The 22,129-nt window shown below is 48.7% G+C and overlaps 8 protein-coding genes across 8 annotated transcripts; 3 read left to right on the top strand and 5 right to left on the bottom strand.

The window, feature by feature from the left end:
• Window positions 1-722: 722 nt before the first annotated feature.
• Window positions 723-1,910, bottom strand: DFJ58DRAFT_691889 (uncharacterized protein). The gene is made up of 3 exons (XM_041383399.1): window positions 1,300-1,910; window positions 1,050-1,250; window positions 723-980 (listed from the first exon to the last, which is right to left on the bottom strand). The coding sequence occupies exons 1-2, from the start codon at window positions 1,573-1,575 to the stop codon at window positions 1,101-1,103; spliced, it is 426 nt and encodes a 141-aa protein (XP_041235635.1). The 5' UTR covers window positions 1,576-1,910; the 3' UTR covers window positions 723-980; window positions 1,050-1,100.
• A 199-nt stretch (window positions 1,911-2,109) lies between these two features.
• DFJ58DRAFT_908802 (cytochrome P450) lies at window positions 2,110-4,761 on the top strand (the record flags this gene model as incomplete). The annotated part of the gene is made up of 10 exons (XM_041395127.1): window positions 2,110-2,207; window positions 2,679-2,785; window positions 2,836-3,157; window positions 3,208-3,356; window positions 3,417-3,532; window positions 3,593-3,724; window positions 3,779-3,968; window positions 4,022-4,231; window positions 4,292-4,427; window positions 4,476-4,761. 10 exons carry the CDS (start codon window positions 2,110-2,112, stop codon window positions 4,543-4,545), a joined length of 1,530 nt encoding a protein of 509 aa, XP_041235634.1. The 3' UTR covers window positions 4,546-4,761.
• Window positions 4,762-7,358: 2,597 nt separating this feature from the next.
• DFJ58DRAFT_823743 (Peroxin-3-domain-containing protein) lies at window positions 7,359-9,881 on the top strand. Its single transcript, XM_041392131.1, has 8 exons — window positions 7,359-7,552; window positions 7,611-8,064; window positions 8,116-8,200; window positions 8,254-8,478; window positions 8,510-8,624; window positions 8,672-8,785; window positions 8,846-9,446; window positions 9,569-9,881. The coding sequence occupies exons 1-8, from the start codon at window positions 7,395-7,397 to the stop codon at window positions 9,644-9,646; spliced, it is 1,830 nt and encodes a 609-aa protein (XP_041235633.1). The 5' UTR covers window positions 7,359-7,394; the 3' UTR covers window positions 9,647-9,881.
• A 409-nt stretch (window positions 9,882-10,290) lies between these two features.
• DFJ58DRAFT_918232 (acyl transferase/acyl hydrolase/lysophospholipase) lies at window positions 10,291-11,906 on the bottom strand (the record flags this gene model as incomplete). The annotated part of the gene is made up of 5 exons (XM_041395588.1): window positions 10,291-10,515; window positions 10,570-10,912; window positions 10,944-11,387; window positions 11,436-11,753; window positions 11,809-11,906. 4 exons carry the CDS (start codon window positions 11,904-11,906, stop codon window positions 10,585-10,587), a joined length of 1,188 nt encoding a protein of 395 aa, XP_041235632.1. The 3' UTR covers window positions 10,291-10,515; window positions 10,570-10,584.
• A 397-nt stretch (window positions 11,907-12,303) lies between these two features.
• DFJ58DRAFT_823739 (RNI-like protein) lies at window positions 12,304-14,780 on the bottom strand. The gene is made up of 9 exons (XM_041392130.1): window positions 14,699-14,780; window positions 14,417-14,602; window positions 14,295-14,360; window positions 14,095-14,256; window positions 13,861-14,046; window positions 13,711-13,808; window positions 13,591-13,658; window positions 12,539-13,533; window positions 12,304-12,487 (listed from the first exon to the last, which is right to left on the bottom strand). Exons 1-9 carry the CDS (start codon window positions 14,717-14,719, stop codon window positions 12,443-12,445), a joined length of 1,827 nt encoding a protein of 608 aa, XP_041235631.1. The 5' UTR covers window positions 14,720-14,780; the 3' UTR covers window positions 12,304-12,442.
• Window positions 14,781-14,838: 58 nt separating this feature from the next.
• DFJ58DRAFT_750448 (uncharacterized protein) lies at window positions 14,839-16,222 on the top strand (the record flags this gene model as incomplete). The annotated part of the gene is made up of 3 exons (XM_041387742.1): window positions 14,839-15,180; window positions 15,214-15,393; window positions 15,443-16,222. The coding sequence occupies 3 exons, from the start codon at window positions 14,839-14,841 to the stop codon at window positions 16,058-16,060; spliced, it is 1,140 nt and encodes a 379-aa protein (XP_041235630.1). The 3' UTR covers window positions 16,061-16,222.
• Window positions 16,223-16,253: 31 nt separating this feature from the next.
• On the bottom strand, window positions 16,254-18,311 carry DFJ58DRAFT_244125 (uncharacterized protein). The gene is made up of 5 exons (XM_041379432.1): window positions 18,272-18,311; window positions 17,991-18,221; window positions 17,675-17,939; window positions 17,547-17,623; window positions 16,254-17,496 (listed from the first exon to the last, which is right to left on the bottom strand). The coding sequence occupies exons 2-5, from the start codon at window positions 18,001-18,003 to the stop codon at window positions 16,424-16,426; spliced, it is 1,428 nt and encodes a 475-aa protein (XP_041235629.1). The 5' UTR covers window positions 18,004-18,221; window positions 18,272-18,311; the 3' UTR covers window positions 16,254-16,423.
• Window positions 18,312-20,905: 2,594 nt separating this feature from the next.
• DFJ58DRAFT_244081 (uncharacterized protein) lies at window positions 20,906-21,746 on the bottom strand. Its single transcript, XM_041379431.1, has 4 exons — window positions 21,486-21,746; window positions 21,388-21,433; window positions 21,028-21,336; window positions 20,906-20,973 (listed from the first exon to the last, which is right to left on the bottom strand). The coding sequence occupies exons 1-4, from the start codon at window positions 21,621-21,623 to the stop codon at window positions 20,963-20,965; spliced, it is 504 nt and encodes a 167-aa protein (XP_041235628.1). The 5' UTR covers window positions 21,624-21,746; the 3' UTR covers window positions 20,906-20,962.
• Window positions 21,747-22,129: the final 383 nt, after the last annotated feature.

The raw sequence follows: 22,129 nt of genomic DNA, 5'->3' as shown, positions 1-22,129 counted from the left end.
ATGTTCTCCACCAAGGACGAATGTGATCGACAAGTCGGTCATCGATACGCAAAAGCGGCCGTGTTAAGAAGTTGGTTGGGTCAATACTCCTGCTAAAAAAAATCGCGAGCCGCTCATTCTTGGGATATTTATCGAAGAGTCCTAGGCCCACGCTCAGGTCGAGTCAGCGCTTCGAAACATCGAAATCAGATTCAAATATCAAATGATACCCTAGTGAGTTTGCTTATCAGAGTTATCCAGTATCGTCGAGGATGCCGCGTAGCATGATGTAACCCAAGTCACCCGCCATACTGCACGCATCTAGTGAAATCACCACTGAAACGGCGAAACTTGGAGCGGTGAGAGATATGAAAATAAAAAAGCATGGGCTTCCAGAGGGACATCTTGATGGATGAAGAGTGCATACCAGCTGATGTTGTAGAGGAAGGATCACGTTAGCAGGATCCTTACCTTTCATAACGGCGAGCAGGACATCCCGAAAAAGGATTGAAGTCAAAAGCAAAGCCAGACATTAGGCCTATATCTCGCTCCGAGTCTGTCATATATGCGATTATCCCGGGGTTGAGATCGAATATCGATTTCCTGGGACCATCCCAGATATGACGTATAGATCGAGCGAGTCGCACACATAGCCCGACGTCTAGAGTCTGGAGGACGTGAGACTTAGGAAATGCATACAGCCTGAGTGAGAGATAAGTACCAAGTGTCCATACCTTCCTCGGAAATGCATCGATAAATTGAAGTACGATGTGTAACAAGGTTGCTACCGGTGAAGCTAAAATTTAAGTACGTTCCAAGAAAACCCCATCGGACTGAATATTTGCCTCTCTAACTTCCAGCGCTAATCGCTGCCACATCGTGAGGGTCACGTTCAACGGTTCAGACTTTCCTTTCCTATCATGTGATCATAATTTGGGCGGGCTTGACGTGGAGCATTGACCGTGACTGGCTCCCCGGGTTATGAATGGACCAGGCTACGCCTACGCCATTGCAAAAGTTCGTGGACGGTTAGATCATGTCTTAGCATCTGGAGTATTAAGCCAACCTACGTTCTCCCGAGCATTACGCGCACTATTCCTGTTGCCAAATGCCCGACATCTTCAAATAGCGCCGGAGCTCCCTCTCATCCCCTTCGACCCCGACAATCTCTTCCCAGGTCTCGTCAGACTCATCAGTATAACGAAATTGACACACCCCAAAGTCGATGAGCACCACTCATCTAGGGTGACTGCAAGATACGACAATGTTTCCTGGGCACATATCGGCATGGATGATGCTGAAAGATGCGAGGGTGCTCACGGCCTGCACGAGCTCCTGATATGCTGAACTAGGGACTGAATGGGGGTCTTGTGTAGTTGCGAGGTTCTCGCCTTGGATGTATTCCATGAAAAGCACCTTGGGGGATATGGCGCGACCTTTACCGTGGCCTGAAACGACCCGACCCAAACCATAGAGCCGGGGGATGGTGGAGCCCTGAAGGTGTCCAAGGCGTCTGTAGGCTTCAACTTCACATCTTAACGACCTCTCATACTCGCGGTAGTAGTATTCTTCCCACAATGAGCCGTCAAAGAACATTCTGTCCCATGGAAAGACTCTATAGTCTTCGCCCGGTGCGAGTTTTCATTAGCGGCGGACCAGGGGATGGGAGACAGCCTTGGGAGTGGGCTTTTGCGCTTGTAGTTGAAACGAGGGTCAAATTATTTAACTATTAATGGATTGAGGAGGCCGGCTCTAACAAGGACATCTTCGATTTCGACGAGTAAGACCGGGCATTTTGTGACAGGGGTAAATACCTTGCAGATGAGAGCAGCGCACATGAACGAGGATTTTTCGTCGTTTAAAAGAGATACCTGTGGTTGGAGGCGACCTCCTTGTGTGTAAGGCTCTTACACCATCGTCGCACAGGAGCTTCTAAGCTTTGGTCGAAATGGCGGAGTTTGAAAAAGTTACGTCATGTTACGGTGCCGTGCAACGCAGGCCTGCAAAGCAGAGGACGAACCTCGTATAAAGACTCGGAGGTTCACGACAGACATGCAACTGCTGTCGGCCAATTAGCTTTGTATACATTAGAGCGGTGCATCCGCGACTGTGTGTCTCCGTGTCGCCAGCATGGCAAGAAGTGGTGGAGATCACTACGCTACGACAAAGCCCGAAGGACAGCTGCTACTCCTACTCCAACATGTAGCCCCCCGCACGGCACCACATGTGTATCAGTCATCGTGCCAGCATGCAACGGCCCGGCATTTGCAAAACTTTCGGATGATCTCCCATTGATGACTATTGCGTACATCACGTCATGCGCGTTTTTTGTGTTGGTCTGTCCCAACTCCCGTTCCGCATCTATCTGAGTATGCAGTTGACGTTCGATGTCGGACAGAATTCGAGCATGATAATTTGCGCAATACTACTCATGCACATATCACGAAAGCGCCAGAGGACAAACCAACAGCAAAAAACGCGCATCAGGCATTGTGGACGCAATTGATAACCACCGAGCGAGAGTCGCAGAAAACTGACTAGTGACAGCACATCAGGACAGATAGTATATATATATATAAGATATCAGAGGGCAAACCGCAGAACTTGACCCATCTCTTATCTGTGACATATCTTCTGGCATAATCATCTTCTTTGTGGGCTGCAGCTACAGTTTTCTTCTACAGCCGTCGACGCAGTAGATTATCACTACCCCCTGGGCCATGTCCAAAGTTCTTTACCAGAAATGTTCATCAACTGCCAAAGAACGAGCCTTGGCGGATGTATGCTACGTGGGCTGAAAGCTATGGTGCACATTATTCGGTCTTGCTGCGAGGCTCGCTCACCTGTTTCTTATAGGGCCCATAATCTCCTTCCGCGTGCCTAACCAGCAGTTCATAGTGCTCAGCTCCCTAAAATCGGCTACTAAATTGCTCGATTTACGCGCCACTACGTATTCTGATCGTCCAAGAATATGGATGATGGAACTTGCGAAGCTGAATCTGAACGTGTTCAACATATCTTTCACTCACCCGTATTTCAAGACGTATCGTACGTTCCTCAAGAACAGTCTGAGTACCCGCACTATACAAACCTATCAGTCGCTGCAAACTGAACAATCTCGTGTGCTGCTTGATCTTCTACACAAGAACCCCGAACATTTCGCCGGTCACATCAAAAGGTAAAATTCTTGCGATTGCTTGTTTTACTTGTTTCTCATCGGAGGTGTAGGAATACAGCGGCCGTTATCCTTTATCTCGCATATGGCTGGAAGGTCATCGACAATGACGATTATTGGATACGTAAACTACAAGATGGCTTTGAATCCAGTGCCATGCTATCCCAGCCTGGACGTTGGTTCGTCGAAGTGATGCCATCACGTAGGTCCCCCTTCCATTTTTCGAGTTATCATAAAACTAAGCTAGTCAAACTTCCATGAGTGTGTTTCTTACCTTCATGGTTTCCAGGGGCAGGTTTCAAGCGCGTGGCCTTTCACATCGGGCAAAGGTTAAGTAGGCTTGACGGAACACCATTTAACTGGACTAAACAGCAAATAGTAAGCAATTTTACGAGTTCATATTATTCAGAGTCCTAACCCATTGTCGTCGCCGATCAGCAAAGCGGCAATTATACGCATTCCTTCATTTCAGAGCAGCTCCTTCAGGAGGATGGGTCCACGGTCAGCGCCCAACAAGAAGAAATTGCCACGTGGTGTAGTCATGGGATCTATGCAGCGGGAGCTGACACCGTAAGATATCTTTTGCACCCCTCCGTCATGTGAATTTTAAACAATTATTGACAGACAGCATCATCCTTGACATCTTTTATTCTGGCGATGATGCTCTATCCCGAGGTGCAGAAACATGCTCAGGCAGAGATCGATGCCATCGTGGGTCAGGACCAATTTCCCGCGTTCAAGGACAGAGAAAAGCTTCCGTACATCGGTGCGCTCATTCAGGAGCTCCTCCGATGGGCACCCGCGGCTCCGCAAGGTCTGCCGCATGACTTTTTTCGTCCTATCTTCCGCTCACTCTTAGCGACGCAGGGCTCCCGCACCACGCAATGGGGGAAGGCGTCTACGAAGGATACCGCATACCAAAGGGTGCGATCGTCATCGCAAACATTTTTTCCATCTCGCGGGATAAAGAAATGTACCCTGACCCATCGGAGTTCAGGCCTGAGCGCTTCCTCGGTCCCTCGCCCCAATTCGACCCCCGCAAGTTCATCTTTGGGTTCGGGCACCGTAGATGCCCTGGTGCGTGTCATTTACATGATACTATCCAAGCTACCACTGAACGGTGGCATCGTATTTCAGGGTTACATCTTGCCGAAGCCTCGTTGTACCTCAATATCTCTTGTATCCTTGCTGCGTTCACGATCGCCAAACAGCTTGATGAGATGGGGGAAGAGATCACACCTCCTGTAGAGTTCGAGAATGTTGGTGTACTCTGGTAACTCGTCCCTCTTTGAGCTTGAAACATATTCTTACATATCCAAAGGTACCCTAAACCATTCAAGTGCAGGTTCATCCCAAGGAACAAGGATCTGTTGGCAACTCTCTCGCAATAATTAGCATATCAACCGACCTGGGCGAAACCCCATGGATTAGTATGTTTACAGTAGATCATCAAGTGGTGCTGTGATTGCATGATTGCTTGGTACTGAGAGAATTCAAGCGGTCACGCAGCCATCTGCACTTTTTTCGCGTTAGCAGCCATGAATCTCATTCAGTATCTTCAATGTATTAGCCTATTGACGCTCGTCTATTTCATCCTTATCCGGTCCCGTTGTTGGCATTTCGCTAACACTCATTTTTCGTACGACTTCTAGCCACTTATGACGTCATAATGTATGCACGGCGTGCACCGTGTAGGAAAGTGCACGGGCAGCCCGTGCTAAATTGACAATCTGGATCCGTCTGACACTCGAAATCACCACCAAAACATTGACGTCATTCACTGTTCGGCAGTGTGATTATTGATAGAGTACCTAATGTCAAGGAATGGGAAAGGCCCATCTTGGCGTGTCGACTGAAAAGAAAATATCAGCGGACAACGATGGGCTATTACTAAATTAGAGACAGACCATGTCAACACCAGCTGGCAGCAGCTCCACCTGAGTGGGAGTAAACTGATCCTGCTGGCGCACGACCGAATTCGCTACAGTAAGCGATCACCGTAGTACGTCGTACCATGATCGGCGGGACTATACTAGACTGTGATGCGGTGGCCATACCGTTTGCGATTCGGACGTTGAGGGCTTTAAGATTCTATGTATGGTGAGGGAACATAGCTCCAGGGCATGGCAGCGTGCAAATTCCTACGCTCATATACTATCGGTGACAGAGCAAGTCAAATTCGAGGCCTGCTGGCATGCAAATCACATCTATTTGAATAATGGGTTCTGCCTAAACCCCAGTCGTGAAGTCCTGAACACGACACTTATAAAAAGTAGCAGTTTTCCTACCGTGCCCCAACTGTGTCCACCCACATTTATTGATCCTGTGTCGCATCGCACAATGCATTTCTCCTTTGTCGTCGCCGTCGTTGCTGCTTTGACAGCGTCTATGTCTATCAATGCATGCCGTACTTTTTGCGATGAGACTGTAGATTGCTGCCTTGGTGAGGCATGCAAGTCAATATACATTCCCAGCAGTGTGAGTATGAGTGGCTTGCATCCAATACTTATTTCGTCAAGACTCACCGGCATGGTACTAGGAACAATTTATAAACCTTTGCGCTCCGTAATAAATCAAGCCTGAGTGGCAAGTCGCGACAGTGAGTCGTGTTTCTGGTGTCGCGTTGGCGCAGCGTGGTTGATGCACGATGCATAACTAGTTCATGCTGGTTCGACCGAGATGCTTGCTTCTGGACAAATTCACTGCCACTTGAGTAATGGAGGCATTGGAATAGAATAGAGGAACAAGCACTCGATATACGATCTTGACTTGAATACGTAATATGCGACTGAAGTACCTACGACATACTATCGATCTTGTTGTAAGCTTGAACATCAAAAGCCTCATGGGTTGAACAAGACGCATTCCAGCTGAACGGAATCTTAGTGAGCCTGCCTAATGGAATGCAGTCCCCCGCGTGTTTAGGAGTTTAGGAATTGGACTCCAACATAGGGTGGTGGATTCCTTGTCGTTGTGGCAGTTGACGACTATAATAGCTCTGACCCCTGGTCAACTCCAAAGGGAAACACCAGCAGCTGGCGAATGATTGTACCTGGCAAAGATTGTCCCTCGAGATAGCACAACACCGGCTGGCAACTGCTACACTTCGGTTCTAGCTCTCAAGGTAGGGGTATAAGATCATCCCCGACACGACCAGTTTCGTCGGGGCTAGCAATCACCGTACGTCGTGCCGTGGGAACTAGGTTCGTGATACAGTGCTGCGAGAGCCAGTACCATTGGCCATTCAGCATCCTACGGTGCAGGAATTTTTAGCTCTCATGCACGGCAGAGTGTAAATCCGTACAGCTGTTGTCGATGATCAAATTTGAGGTCTTCCGGCATGTAAATAACGTCCCTTCGAATAGTATGTTCTGCCTAAACCCAGTGAAGTCCTGCCCAGAACGCTATTGTCAGGACATAAAAGCCAGTAGTTTCGCCCCTCCTAATTTATTACTCCTCAAATTACATCGCACAATTGTCCTCACCATTGTTACTGCTTTGATATTATCTGTGTCTGTCAGCGCGGATGACGATACTATGTGCACCGACCCTTGCTGTAAGGCCTTCCCTGAAGAAAAGTGTCGTCGATGGGGACGCTATAGAACCAGAGAAGAGTGAGTATGAATAGTTTGCTACGCATGATGTCTCCAAAACTCACCGGCCTCGATAAGATCAATCCATACATGTCTGGCATTTATATCAAACCTGAGTAGTATGTCGCAGCAGTGAGTCGTGTTCCTGTTTTTGCGATGATGCGGTACAGCGTGGTTGATATACGATACAAAGTAGTTCGTTGCTGATTGACCGAAATGTTGCTTCTAGACAAAGTTCCCTGCCGCTTGAGCAATAGAGAACTTGGAATATTGAATGCTGAATATACGAGAGTACACAACATGCCACTGATGCATTGGTCTTGTCACGGTTGTAAGCTTGGAACATCAAAAACCTGGTGGGTTCAATGAACAGAATTGCTATTCAATTAGAACCTAAGGTTAGCTTCCGTGCCAATATCATGCGGTCTGCGAGGCGTTGGAGGCATTGGACACCAACCATACGACATTGCAGAGAGAAGTCAGACTGGAATCATGATTGCGCTTGTAACAAAAGTCATCCAGATTCCAGACCCTTGAAGTCCAGACAATCGTTCGCGGCGCGCGCCGTGCGGACACACTGCAATGCTTACATCATCCACTGTTTTGACATCCATGACCGGTCGCATAAGTAGCTTTCCTCTGACCTCATGTTCGACACTGCAAGGAAATACGTGTACGACCGGCGTCGTGGGCTATTCGAGACGTCGGTTGTTCTCTGTGGAGCCTATACTGTGAGCCGTTATGTCAATGAGAGATTGGAGGAAGTCAAGGAGAAGGTTGTCAGAGGAAGAGCTGCTCGAGAGGCGTATGTTCGCCGACTTTGTCAAAGATGATTGATTTACCTGCTCATTCATTGTTATTAGACTTCGAAGACGCTTTCAGAGTACTCATGATGATGCATCTTTCACTATCATGGCACTTATTCCTACACTGGCTGAGCAAATTCTCGAGGAGATGGATGTCGAGTCGCTCACCAACGAGCTTCAATCTCTGTCGCGCACATCTCGTCCTCGATCTCGCTTTCAACATCCAGAGTCTCATTCCGAGTCTGAAGTTAGCTCCGCCTCAGATGTGCACTCAGATGCTGGGTCTGCGTCATTGTCGTCCTATTCATGCATTGATGGAGAAACATCGTCGAATATGGCAGCTTCAACCGACAGTTGGGTCGATCGCTTTTCGAGTTCCTCATCACACAGGAATAAGAGTGAGCAGCTACAGCAACCTCACGATTTCCTTGCCTCTGCCGGCAGTCAACTATCTGATTCAATTACCACCGCTAGTTCCTCACTGAGCTACAATCCTGGTGCCCCATTTCATGTGAGCTTCTCGTATCTGGAATAAGCGAATTCATATTTATGCGCAAATTAGGAACCACAATCTTCTATGTCTCTCTCTATGAGTGAGAGTAGCACCCGAACGAAAGCACAATTATGGAAGGAAGTAAAAATATTAAGTACGTTGTTATGTCCAGTATACCGTACAATTTGCTCACACAATATATATCAGCACTGACACGTACACTGACGACACTCTATACGACCACTTTGCTGTCCCTCCTCACAAGCATACAGCTAGCCCTTCTAGCACGTGAACGCTACATAACCTCGGTCCTTTCTACCGAACGCGCCGAACGTATCAGCGAGGCAGCACCTACGCTTTCTGGCCTCATCTTCCGTGAGGCTGTATCTCGTGTCGTTGACGTGGAGGTGATATGGCCGGCATGGTCTGCAGGTCAAGAAGACTGGGAAGAAGAGGATCGAAGGCATATCAGAGGAGACTGAGATGCGCTTCTTGACACTTAGCTGGTGGATACTACACGTAGGATGGAAGGATGTAGCCGCAAGGGTGCGAGGTAGTGTCGAAGCCGTCTTTGAGGGGTATGTACTTTCTTTAGGTAGGTGCTTTACTAACTTCTTAATGTCAGAGTATCCCTTAAGACGAAATTGTCACCTTCTGAGCTCCACGTACTGATCCTTGACGTTCGACGACGCGTTGAGCGGGACGGTACAGGTGACAATAGAGTGAGCATACCTGGCCGGTGAGTAGAGTCCCCCTCGCTGCCACACTATCGGGTTCATTGACTCACTCTACCACTTAGCTTTCTTGGCTCCCTCCTTCCACCGACTCCCGAAACAACAGCCCATGTACTTGCACAAGGTGGTGCTCTCCCCCAAGTCCCCTCTGAATTTTCACCCCTTCCTGGTTCTTCCATTTCGTCGTTACGTGACAGCAATGACTCTCCACCGATTGCTGGTCCCACCCCTCGTGTTGGTATCTTTCCAACCCCTCCCTCATCCATTCCCTCCTCTTCTTCCCCATCACCACCCTCCAGCCAACCTGCCCCAAATACAACGTCTCCACCCCTGATCTCGCAACCTCGCGCTGAGTTCAATGATCCGATATTTTCCTCCCTCCTCTCGCAGACCAGAGCATATCTGGCCGGCCCAGATTTTGCTTACGCCCTCAGCGCTGCGCTCGATCGCGCCACTGTGGTGCTGGTCGACGGACTCCGGGCGAAGGTGTTCGTAGACTCGAACACGGCGAACGTCCCAGAAGGGCTGTCAGCTACCAATCCGATTGATTTGACTGTAGAAGAAGAAATGAAGGAAGAGATAAAGATACGGTTGGCAGGCCTTTTGCCTGGACTAGCGCGGTGGAGCCAGTTGGCGCTGAATGCAGTGCCCAACGAACTGGTAGATGTGAGTGTTCGCAATTTTTTGTGGTCCTTTGCTTTCTGTTGCGTTTGTGCGATTGCTTTCTTTCGAGCATTGGATACCACGCTCATCTCACTTGATTCACGTCATGCTGACTCTTTTAACAGAATGTCATGGCGGTGCGCGAACTCGGTGCGCTGGAAGCTATTGTCATGTCAGATTATGAGGATCGATACTCTAATTGATGTCGAGAAAGAAAAAAAAGGCATCTATTACCTATTACCTGTCTGGATTGATTAATGACATGTATGCCTGGTGGATATAGCCCTTGAGTAATTCATTAACGTCAGCATGCATCAAAGTACTGAGCTCGCAACCAGCCTGGCGTAGACAAGTTGAGTGGCATAGCCAAGCTTTCAACATCTCTATTTTGAGACGTAGTCAAGACTAGTTACGAGTCTCCATCGTACTGTAGTGCCACGTAGTATACTACCCCTTATGCGTCAAGCGTTCACTGCGCCAGCACTTATCAGGTATGATTACCGCCACTGCAGACGATGATCCCGGGGTCAACTAAGTACTGAACTGACATTGACCTGAGCACGGTGTCACTATGAGTATTGACATCAGAACTGGACTTGTCGGCAGTTGCTGATTGTGATACAATGCCAATCGAGAGACATCCACTTGAGAAACACACGACTCGTCAGTAAAGTCATGCCTGATGAAAGTGCCTCCCCGGGAACTGGTGGGAAGTAGGTCACGGATGACTTGTAATTTAAACAGTGCACTTATTAGTTCCTTCCCATCGGCTTCCTGTCATTGTCCTCTTATTTTGACATTGGGTCCAAAGCAACCCACGGGTACAAGTAGTAGTCATGGTAGTTATCAGAATGACTGTCTTTATAGATCTATACTAGGCTTGAGCACTTCCACCGACCTTTGACCCAGCGAATTGCGGTTGGTTCAACACAAATCCAGAAGTGTATTCTTATTTCAAACTTTCGGATGTACATTAGACGGCTGGATCCGAGCGTGAATATATCCAGCATTAGCGGGTTTGCGTTATAATGTAGACGACACTTGGACGACACGCCTCTCGAAGCTCCTTCATCTAGGAGGCGGCTATATCAGCGTCAATCATCAAAAGTAAGGTAGGTCGAGTCACCATGTTTAATGTGGCCTATTTTTCGGCACCAAGGAGTCGAAGGGCTTGTTCAAACACCCCTAGTGGGAGTTCGCTCCTGAACCCAGCATCATGTAGATGCTGGACCGCTTCAAGAAGCTGAATGCATTCATTTGATCCATCGACCAAGGAGTCCGCGGCAGGGCGTCGGATCAGCCCGACATAACGAGCTCCACATTGTTCTATGCAAGTTTTCATTGCTGGGTGAGCAGCGATCTCCAGGACAATGATATTATCGCCCTCGTCATGAACGAGCTTCTGCACGATGTCACTGAACTTCGTTGGGCGGAGAACGTTATCCCAGAAGTAGTCGCTATCAAGCGGCCTATTGAGCCAAGTTCCGTCAATGGATGGACATTATTCGCACTTCACGTGTCCCCGCATCCGACTTTCGGTCTAAGTCTAGATTCTTCAGTGCTGCCTTGAACGGCGCCTCGATTGGTTCCATCAATGGTGTGTGGAATGCGCACCCAACCTGGGGAAGCCGCACTGCAAATGTATCTGAGAAGGTCTTAGAGTTGCTTAGGAAAGCAAACAATGCGTCTATGAGGGGATGAGTACCGGCGATGGCAACGGCGTGGGGAGAATGAAAGGAAGAAATCCAGAGGCCGGATGTCACCCCCGCTTGAAGCAGCACGTCATCAATGATGAGCTGTGCTTGTCGTGGACTGACTGCGACAAAGATGGTGGCACCGTTTCCCTCGACTTCAGACATGGTAGTAGCGAAGGCCGCAGCAATCCCGATTGTGGTCGATCTATCGTAATGGCCTGCCGCGTAACCCATTGCTATTTCCCCCACGCTGAATACCCATTAGCATTTTCAACTTCTGATTGATGCAACTGAATACCTTGTGCCAACAGCAAAATTTGCTTTAAATCCCAAATTTCGAATGAGATCCCACAAGGAGATTTGTAAGTATGCAAATGACAGAATGACATCATTTAACGACCAGGTACCACTTGCGTTCATGGAGCACTCAGCGCCCGGAATGAAAAGGCCCGTGCGATCCAATAACGATGGCTGGCCATATACTTCCATCAGGATCCTATCGTTTTCCTTGATGGAAGCAAGGAATGGAGGGTATCTTTCCGCGAGTTGACGACCCATGGCTGGATGTTGCGATCCCATTCCGACGAACGCCACACAAAGCTTGGGACCAGATCCCCTATCAGATGGTGGAGATGAGGGGGAGAGATCCCGCCATGGGGATGATTACTCACTGACAATGATCTTCGTCTTCATACAGTGCTCCGACTGGTGGATCAATCTTTGAAGTTAGGCGTCCTGAGTCATTGCACAGCTCCACGTGCTCTGACATCGTGGCGGCCTGAGTGTCTAGTGGGGTAAGCAGAATGGATAGAGGTTCCTGTCACGGTTGCTGCGCTTTGTAAAAGTACATAGAATTCGAGATAGAACACATACCTCCGAGTGCACGAGCTCTCCCGTGATATTTGAGATACAAATTTTCACTTTCAAAGTTGAATGTTAAATGTCGAGGAGTAACCGACGAGCTCGGAAATGAAAAGATAGCTCAAACGCCGTCAAATTTGTGAGTGCTTTGCAGCAATATATAGGCTTGGTGCCACTTTCCGTGCGAGGATATGGTGGCGAATCTCCGCAGCAAGCCCTGTGTATTTAATCCCTTACCAAATTATATATCAGTACTCTGAAACGAGCCTCATGAACTGCCTGTGAATCGCCATATCAAAATGTCGGTCGGTCATTGGCTTGTCTGTCAGTAGTGAAAGTAGGCTTCAGCGTGCTCAACAAGAAAAAGGCGGCCGAAAAACCTGTAAATAACTACACCATCTCAAGCATGTACATGTAACGCTGCACCAGGTAACCACGATATTTTTACATGCCCCCGCTCGGTTCGATCCCATGAACCTTGATAGCTCTCTGTAAGGCCAGATCAGTTTGCAAAGACATAAACGAAGTTACTTGGCTCGCCTTCACACCCCAGCCAACACCCCTTATGCGACTACATCCCCACACCTTAATCTCGTTCAACTTTGTGCACGCTGTAACAATATCTTTCATCACAAAATCATCCAGCTCCCGGCACCACCCAGCATCTAGATAGTGCAGTTCATTCGCTCTCTTGAGTTGTGCGAGTGCTTCAGACGAAGCGCTGCGCAGTCCATTCACACTCAACCACGTGAGCGACTGAGCAGAATGAACGATGGCAGCTGCGAGTGCCGCACTTGAGAGCTCTTGATTTCGGGCAAGGGACAGTACGCGCAACGGCGGATTTGGCGTGAATGGTTCGAGGGAAGCGAGACTAACATCCACAGGGTCAGAGTCCACATCCATATCGTGGTCTTCGTTTTTAAGGGGGGATATGGGATAAGCCCAGTTGCCAAAGAATTGCGCCACGCCCTCATCAGTAAGATTAAGACACTCGTCCAATTTTAATTCGAACAAAACACGGGCGTATTCCCTGATACTCTCCTGGAGAACTTGGTCAGTGAATCCTTCATGCTTTGAGGCATCAAGTGTTTCAAGGGTGCCTCCGTGCTTTTCTATGATCTTCATCCAACCGTCTTCGTCTATGCCTATTCCTGGAGACGCCAGATCTAGCACTCTCAATGACGGAAGAGAACACAAAGGATCGGCAAACTCGTTGTCCATCAGGCCAATTTCCTTCAATGAGAGCTCTCCGATATTTTTGCAGGTATCTGCGAGCGTCCGCATGCATTCTAAGTCGAATCTTGGACTCTGTGTAATCTTGAACACTTGTAAACCTGGCATAGCCTTGAGGAATTCGATCCAGGCTTCTGCGCGTACGAGGAACGGGCCAAGGAGTGTCAGGGAAGTCAGCTGCGGCATTGAAGTGGAAAAAGCCAAAAGGACGGGCGATGTGAGACGCCCACAATAATCGAGATGTAAGTGGGTCAAGTTGGGGTTGAGGGAAGCGAGAGTCATCAGTGCATCTGGAGTCAAATCTGAACAAAAAGCCGAACTTGGGTCAGCCGGTACGAATAGAAGAAAAGTCAACATACTAGTTGCATCGTAGAACCTGAGCTTCTTGTTGAGCACATCATAGAACAAATGTGCATTCTGAGGGGTGCTGTCGTTCTGCTGTCAGAATCTCACAGAAGCATCCCTGACTCATCACTCACAGACCACGGTTCTTGGAGAGCGCTTTCGCAATTTCATCCATGTTCACGGAGCCGATATCACCCAAAGCTTCCACGTCGTCGATATAGCGGGTGATGAGCTGCATCATGAAGCTCGGTTGCTGTGACACTGGAAGGTTTTTAATAACCTACCTCGATGCACATTGCCGCAAGAGATGGGAAACGACGTTCCTGATAACTGACGACATCCCGTTTTTCCGTAACATTAACACGTTTGCGAGGGACCGCAGACTTCTTGAAAGGGTCAGTACCAGAAGCCTTGACACAGTGGTGGCAGAGATAGCCAGGAGGCGGATTCGCTGCCATAGTATACTTTGTCTGCACCCAATGTTAAATCATGTATATTCTGAGTCAAACAAATCATACCACAGTGAACTGCTTTTCGCATCTCGCACAGGTTTCGAAGCTTCCAACTGGAGGTTTGGGACTACCGTTGCCACCCACTGACCAGAGATTCTTCGGCTTTGCCCTGTACTCGTCCTCAGAGGAGCCTTCGTATTCCCCATCGTCTTTGGCTTTCTTCTTGGCCTTGGCTTTCGCGGCAGGAGTCGCTCGGCCCTTTGTACTCTTCCGTTTTTGACAGGAGATTCTTCCGCAGGCTCGTCGAGCTCATCTGAGGCATAGCCGGTGTTCTTATTCGATCAAAGAGTTAAGTTGATGATAAGAAGCTTTCATGAGCATAACTTACCCTCCCTCGACCACGTCGGCCATTCGATGCCCGGGGAGCGCTTTCCTCTGGTTGCCCTTCCTCTGGAACATCTTCCACATTATCCCCCGAGTTACTTGGACCAGCCACAGATGAATCTTGCTGGTTCTCAGGCTGATTCTGGGTAGCCACTCGACGAGCAATTGTAGTTGGATTAATGCCTGACTCCTGTTAATAAAGTTTCATCGAAGCGACGCAAATGTTTCAGGGGGACCGAAACGTACCCTAAGGAACTCAGGTCAATGCAGATGTAGGTCCTCGAACATTATTTCCACGTCTGCTCATTGTTGGAAACACTGAAAAGAAGTAATTGAAGGCTATCGACGATGTCGGGTGTAAATTGAAAGTAGACGCGCCTTTGTCACAAATTTAAATGAGACACGCCAGGTCACGTGCCACTCTACATGTCTAATTCTCCACTCTCGCCAACGTTAGCGGCCACCTACCCTTTCACAGCTCAAGTAGGTGGCCATGCGGGCGTTCAGGCAACAGAAGACAATTCCCTTCTGTTGAAGCCAGCTCTTCCTCGTGAAATTGACTTTTATCAACGACTCGCCGCAGCAGGTGATCACGATGAACTATCGGAGCTTAGAAAGTGGATCCCAAACTTCCTGGGCGTGCTGAAGCTTGAGGGACAACTCAAAGATTCAAATGCAGTTGAGAACGGAGGCGTTGGAAATGTGGAAGTAGTTCCCGTACATGGCAATATAGCGCCAGAGGATAAAGATATGTCAATCCGAACTACTGTCGGCGCGTCCCGCTTTTTCTTATCCGATTAGGCACAGCACCTCGTCCTTGAAAATGCTGCGTACGGCTTTGTGAAGCCTTGTATTCTGGATGTGAAACTTGGGACTATCCTCTACGATAACGATGCACCTCCCGAAAAGCAAGCACGCATGATCAAAGCCGCTCAAAATACCACTAGCGGGGAAACAGGCGTTCGCCTCACGGGATTTCAGGTACTTGCTCACGGTTTTGGTATTTCAATTATCGCTGAAAACGGCGCAGGTGTACAGCAACGACTCTCCCAAACCTATCTTGACGCCCAAGTCGTACGGGAAATCGATCAAGAAGGAGCAGCTTCCTGATGGTATTGAGATGTTCTTTCCTGTTTCGTCTGCACCTTATCCCACACCGCCGAACCCTATTGAGACATCGGAGGCAGACGTGTCAAAGCCAGGTCTTCCCCCTATCCTCCTCCACTGCGTTCTCACTACACTCCAAGCCGACCTAGAGGAATTGAAAGCTACTATATCAAACATTGAGATGCGCATGGTAGGCGGGAGTGTTCTCATAGTGTACGAGGGAGACTGGGAGCGTGCCTGGAAGGCATTTTCCACGCCTTCTGGGACTGCCACAACTGAAGAAGACGAGGATGATGAAATAGAAGTCGAGATAGATGAAAACGGACAGATTGTTCTAGAGTCTATACCCGACGAAGCGATAGAGGAAGAGGAAGAACCCCAAGCTCCTTTGTGTTCCCTCTCTCTCATAGACTTCGCGCATACTCGACTCATCGATGGCGCAGGTCCTGATGAGGGCGTGTTGAAGGGCATACAGACCATGATCGATCTTGTTAGACAGCGGAAGGATACGATCGCAGCGATGCTGCCTAGCGATGGATAATTGGATATCGACCGGTTAGTTGTGGTCTAGGTGAATATGGCACATAGCAGAGACTTGGAACACAAGCTTGGAGACTGTGCTGAATGGGGGACAAGTCAGAGTAAATATGACAGTATGAAATTCTATAATTATCTTCCCTATATATGTGTCATTTGGCTAGGAAGCTACCGCGAAATGATTTAAAAGTGCGAACAGGATTTTGCGATATAGGACGTGATCAAACTGTATGCTCGTTCCTCATTTTCTCGATTTAATTCGTAAAAATTACATGGGTGTATTGCTACATATACTACGCACATAACTATAGAACCATTTCAAATTACACTTCGTGTACAGCGAACTACAGGTGAATTCAGTGAAATGTCACACTAAAGTCAGTGATGAACCAGAGTATGAATGCTGCCTATCTTGGCCTAGAGCTTGCATACGCCCTTCGAGACGTTTCTTGGCTTGCGCTTGGATAAACGCTTGGAGCTCTTCAGGTGTCATGTTTTTCATTCCCGGAGCAGGCGAGCGGCTGGGGCCCAGTGCTGGTGCTGGAGGTTGCAATATGTTGTTTGCTGGAGCAGCAGGTGGCGGTGGAGGCGGTGGAGTACGTGTTGATGTCGACAGACCACGATCCGGATCTCGATCGTCATGGCGGTCACGGTACGACCTATCCCTGTCATAGTCTCTGTCATCCCTATCGTACCTTGATGCACTGCGAGAATAAGGCCAATCGCGGTCTTCATCTCGATAGCGCAAGGAGGCCGAATGCCTGTCATCCGTATCGTCAAACCGACCAGATCTCTCGTTCCTCTTATCACGCTCTCTGGCGTACTCGCGATTCTCCCTCTCTTTCCTCGCCTGGCGGTCCTCGATCTTGCGCTCGAGTTCAGGTACACGCTCACGCATGAGCTGCAAAAGCTCTCTCTCTAACCTCCTACGCTCCTCCTCTTTGCTCGCGCTCCTCGGACCGCGAGAGACATAGTCCAGATCATCTTGCAGCCGCTTTATGCGGTAACGCAGATCGCCCATCTCACGATCGAGGTCTTCATCGCCGGCATCTGCCACGGCGCTTGCATCGAGCATCTTTTGCGTGTTGGCAAGTTGACGTTTTATATCAGACATATCTGCGGCAGGGCTGTTGTTTTCATTGTGCGAGCGCACAGTGCTGCGGTCGAGGTTCCTGCTGCGGGGCTGGTGGAACTCGCCAGGAGGCTCTGCGTTGGTGTGCTTGTAGACTGTAGCATCTTGTCGTCCGCCAGCACCTGGTGCAGATGTAGAATTAGACGAGCGCTCTTTAAGACGCGAGGCAGGGGCGTCCAACGGAGAGGGGGCGCGTGTATCTTTCTTGATAATGTCCTTGAGGAAATTAACAGAGCCATCAAGATCTCGGGAGGCAGGAGGGATGAGTTCGAATGGGAGTTCGTCAGGTATGTCATTGCCATTAAGTTCTGGTGTTGTGTCAGTCGTGTGAAGTAAATAAGGAAATTCAAGGACATACTGCGGTACATCAGGCCCATTGCGACATGGAATTCGGCAAGATTGAGCTTGCCGCGGTTATCAGCGTCAGCAAGGGTCCTACATCAACATTAGAGACTGTATGTACAATAAGATAATTTTGATGATCACCAGATGCGAGCCAGATCATTCTTGTCGATTCCACTCTGGCCAAAGACCTCGAGTGCAGTCTGACCGCTAATGAAACCAGTGCCTTGGGTATCCCAGGCTCTGTAAATCTGGTCGTATTGCTTCTTTTCGGCCCTGGAGAGCGTCCATGGGATCTTGGGTGTAGACCCTATGCCTCGTGCCTGATTATGTTGCTGGGGAGGGGCAGCCAATGGCGCAGCAGTGTGACCCGCAAAGCCGGTCGGCTGGGGTACGAGGCTTGCTTTCACTACATACGTGATGAACATATTGAAAGACAAGTACATCGACGTTTACGCACCTGGTTCCACCATCTGCACGTATGTTTGTGGGAAGAATCCAGATTTCCCATCCTTCACGATGGTGCCATACCACCAATCGCCTCCTGTCTTGGACGGATGAGCAGTAATGATCAAGTTCTCAACAAAACCTAACAAGATAATCAGCGATCAGTCATACACATCAACAACGGGCATACTGAGCTCATCAGGTCTCTGTCCCTCATACGGGTAAAGCGACCGCACGCGGAACTCTGAAAAAAACAATCAGTTCAGATTTCCCCTTTGCTCCATGACTGCTCACTAGTAGACCTGTCAATATCATCCATCAGATCAGCCGTTGCCTTAGACACTTGAATCCCTGGCATCGCAGACGCCCCCTTAGCCGCCTTCTTATCATCTTCGATAGTAGCTAGCAAGCGATGTACAACGCCTTGGTCAGCATACCAATCAACCGATTCTTTTTTACTGTGTCCTGAAGTCAACCCTCCGGAAATCTGGGGTACTTGAGTGACCGGCTCTTGGTGCACTGGTATCTCGCACACTAGCGGGCGCACCTCGTCTTGTTGAAAGACTTTACAGATATGCGATTCTGGACGACTCGTGAGCAAAATGTGAGTCACGGGCAGATCAGGTTCGCGAAGAGCCAATGCGAGGAAAGTGATGAGATCAGCGAGCTCGGCGGTAGATGTACATTTGTCTAGGGCATCGACAACAAACGTCAACGGCTCACACCCACGCAGTCTGGAATGGAGCTTCCGGAGAGGTTTGAGAAAGAGCGCCTCCATCTGTCCGCGAAGAGACTTGTTTGGGTCTATAAGTGAGAGATTCTCGCGGATAGTTCTGATCACATCTGTACGGATGCTAGGAAAATTGCTGGCCAGCTGATAGACAAGCGTTGCGAAAAAATATCCAGTGGTGCAGCGGTCGGTGTGCTTGCGCGAGAAAAAGAATGTTCCGGCGAGCCGCTTTTCGATATTCGTCCGCTCGGCAACTTTGAGACCTCTCATCCTGTCAGCTACAGTGAACGCAACTGCAGACTTTCCTACGCCCGCAGTGCCATGCAGCCAAATGAGCTGATTCTTCTCTCGGTTCTCTAATGCTTTGTGGATGTAGCTGAGAAGGTCCACTCGGGTCCCATTCAAACATTTTGGATGGGGCTGACGTTCACGGGAGTCATATTCGGCACCCGTGACAGCGACTTGGGACAGCTTCTCCCAAGTTCCGTCAGACGATGGAGTCACTGTTAATGAAGTCAGGGAGCGAAAGATGTACAAGAGATGGAACTACTGACACTGATCGTGACTCATTGACGACGGATGTGGCCCAAATCGCGTGATTGAATGAAATAACTCAGGGAAGTACTAGCTGTGTAGCCTAGGTTCGAGGGTACGATTAGATGGGCATCGAGTCTGGGTGTTATTTCGGGGACGTGACTCAGACCTACAAAGATTCGAATTATGTAAATGACGATGATCAATATCCAAATTAATATTGTGAAAAACGTTTGGGTCGGACTCGCAAATGGTGCAGTATGCCGTAAGTTTTTCCTGATATGTAACAGCAACATCTCCCCAACCCCACAAGCGACGCAAGGTTCGTCTTAGAATTCTCCACGCCAGCGCATCTGCAATGTCGTCCGCTGCAAAAACCAAATTTGAGGACTGCAGCAAGATCCATTAGACTCGGAGTCCATCAGTCACGGAGACCTTGATAGGTTAGATGACTCGCACGCCGCGGGTGGTACCCGGGTGGATATCCGGGTAACGCCCACCCGTGTCACACCCTAATCCTATTTCTACTTCCCTGTCAAATCTTACTGCAGAATTAGAAAGATACGAGATACGTGACACACCTGAACAGACGCCAAGGGCGAAGCTGTAGCGAAGACTCCGTCCTTCACCGTGGTACATCAACGTCACAAACGGAAGCTTGACGAAATATTCTTCATGGATGCCACTCTGCACAACTTCGAACGCACCATGTGTGCTTGATTCGTCTGCGGCCTGGTTTCATGTTTCATATTGGGATGGCGAGGAGGAATGGGCTGCAAAGATGGCAAGTAACTGGATAGAATTGTCCGACATACGGTAGACTACCCCAAATCGACGAAAACTTGGAACCAAAAAAACAAAACAAAGATGGCAAGTAAAGCCCCATAATGAGTCTATGTGCTGAATATATCAAGACGCCGAGTCGGAGGAGGGTCGACTTGGTGCTGTGTTGGATGACAGCGCTATGGGATAACAGACTCTTCGTCCATCCGCTTGATGCCCGAAATGCGAGTGGGAGGTCCGAGAGTCACTACTTTATCTCAGCTTTGCGTTGCGCTGCGTATTCGATGGACTGAGTGATGATCGATGATTAGCGAGGTGCGGGAATTGATATTTGTTCGAAACGTAACCAAAGTGATCGCACAAGCAAGCCAAAATCTCGAGAGGGTAGATGACGACGCTCACGAGGAATGCCAGACGTACGTAGAGAAGTAAAGTTAGACGGTCGCGTGCACTGAAACAACTCCGTGACGGTCCCCCCATAGTAACTGGAGCCCGGTATACATATGTAGAACTTCATCTACCATATGTAATTTGATCCCGCGGAAGCAATGTATGTGAGGTCACCCCCTGTCTGACGTTGTCATGGACATTCCATGTGTTTAAATAGAATGTGACTGACGCAAGTCGAGATAGGCTGTGTGGAACGGCATGATACGTAGAATATACCTAACCTTGAATAGGACCACAGACACTTCAAGTTGGGAAGCCCAGTATGTCTCACCGTCGTCACGGCTGAAGGTGACCGGAGCGCTTCAAACACACATACGCCATATCAGAAAAAGCGCGATCTTACAACTATTTCGTACAGTTCCACCTCCTACTAATAAAACTACCTCGATAGACCATTCAAGAAAACCATGTATCCGTATTCACCATCAAGACACCTCAACTCCATTCCGAACCGGAACACCATCTTTGCTGTGTGGGATTGCCCGACATTAAGGTCTTGCTGAAGGTAAGCGGATCAATGGGATTGTTGCCATAACATGACAGTCAAACATACGCAGGCGATGATTTAAACTGATTTCAAGAATAGTCTTGGTCAGCTCCGCCTTCGCCAGATATTTTTTGTGAGAGAGTTCAAACAGTGTCTTCGCCATCCAAGCAGGCATTTTCCCTTTAACAGGAGTCTTCATGGCCTCTTCATACGCCCGGACGGCAGCGATCCCAGCTTCCCTGACAGCAATTGCATGCGGAGACGTAATGTACTGCTCGAGGGCGACAGTAAAAGAGGGAACAGACTCTTGCTGGCCCTGAAGATGGCGCTGCTTGTCGAAAATGTAGAAAGAGTGTTCGAAGATAATGACAGCAGCTAAATGATCAATAATAAGCAGGTTCGTCGTAACGTAGCCTCAAAATTCACCAGAACTGAGCTGAACAATGTTCTCCAAGAATGATGAGTCAGAGGCCTGGCACGCAACATAAGAAACGTGTGTACAATTTCTGACCAATTGGACATACCACAGAGAGTAACCTAGACTGCATCTCTGTACGATCACTCAGACTCAGCTGGTCAAATTCATGGTGGAAAGTTGAAAATTGTCCACCTCTGCTGAGGATCAATACACTCACAACCTGTGGGCCAATGTGTAACATCATCCGTCAGCATGACCCGATGTCAAAGAAGGATCAAGAAACTAACGTCCTATTGATGAATCAGCTAGGTTGTTTGCAAGGAAGGCTCTAGAATCAAAACACTCACAGTCTGTTAAGGGGTGTGCAATTTCAGTCGTAAGCAAAGCTCGACAGAAGATCAGCACACTGACTTTCTGTCAGTGGGTAAGTAATGTCAATGATGAGCAAGGCTAAAGCTCGATTGGGTATGAAGAGACTCGCCGACTATCAAGGGATCAGCGAGGTCGTTGATCAGCAACACTCGAGCTCAACGGCAGATGAACATACTCACGAGCCTGTCAACGGGGATCGGCAATTTCATTGGTGAGTGATACTCCAATTCGACTGGGGGTCGCTGCACTTACATCCTGTGAAGGGATGGAAGATGTCTTCAGTCAGTATGGGTCAAGCTCGATAATGAATCGAGTAACTCACAATCTGTGAATGGAGTAGCAACATTTTCAGTCGTATGACGCGAGGGTGATGAGAAT

The sequence above is a fragment of the Suillus subalutaceus genome (genome assembly GCF_016647625.1).
Source record: "Suillus subalutaceus strain FC151 chromosome Unknown DFJ58scaffold_276, whole genome shotgun sequence".
Taxonomy (NCBI): Eukaryota; Fungi; Basidiomycota; class Agaricomycetes; order Boletales; family Suillaceae; genus Suillus; species Suillus subalutaceus.
This window is presented reverse-complemented; position numbering and strand designations above follow the sequence as displayed.

Coding starts and splice junctions, on each gene's coding strand:
- DFJ58DRAFT_823739 (XM_041392130.1), bottom strand. CDS start 14,719: ATGAGCAGACGTGGAAATAAT. Junction 14,361..14,416: donor GCCGACGTGGTCGAGGGAGG/GTAAGTTATGCT, acceptor TGATCGAATAAG/AACACCGGCTATGCCTCAGA. Junction 12,488..12,538: donor GTGTTGGCTGGGGTGTGAAG/GCGAGCCAAGTA, acceptor CTGGCCTTACAG/AGAGCTATCAAGGTTCATGG.
- DFJ58DRAFT_244081 (XM_041379431.1), bottom strand. CDS start 21,623: ATGATGTTACACATTGGCCCACAGGTTGTGAGTGTATTGATCCTCAGC. Junction 21,434..21,485: donor AGTCTAGGTTACTCTCTGTG/GTATGTCCAATT, acceptor GTTGCGTGCCAG/GCCTCTGACTCATCATTCTT. Junction 21,337..21,387: donor CATTGTTCAGCTCAGTTCTG/GTGAATTTTGAG, acceptor TTGATCATTTAG/CTGCTGTCATTATCTTCGAA.
- DFJ58DRAFT_823743 (XM_041392131.1), top strand. CDS start 7,395: ATGTTCGACACTGCAAGGAAATACGTGTACGACCGGCGTCGTGGGCTA. Junction 7,553..7,610: donor GGAAGAGCTGCTCGAGAGGC/GTATGTTCGCCG, acceptor CATTGTTATTAG/ACTTCGAAGACGCTTTCAGA. Junction 9,447..9,568: donor TGCCCAACGAACTGGTAGAT/GTGAGTGTTCGC, acceptor CTCTTTTAACAG/AATGTCATGGCGGTGCGCGA.
- DFJ58DRAFT_691889 (XM_041383399.1), bottom strand. CDS start 1,575: ATGTTCTTTGACGGCTCATTGTGGGAAGAATACTACTACCGCGAGTAT. Junction 1,251..1,299: donor ATCAGGAGCTCGTGCAGGCC/GTGAGCACCCTC, acceptor ATATGTGCCCAG/GAAACATTGTCGTATCTTGC.
- DFJ58DRAFT_244125 (XM_041379432.1), bottom strand. Junction 17,624..17,674: donor AATGATCTGGCTCGCATCTG/GTGATCATCAAA, acceptor ATGTTGATGTAG/GACCCTTGCTGACGCTGATA. Junction 17,497..17,546: donor AATGGGCCTGATGTACCGCA/GTATGTCCTTGA, acceptor ACACAACACCAG/AACTTAATGGCAATGACATA.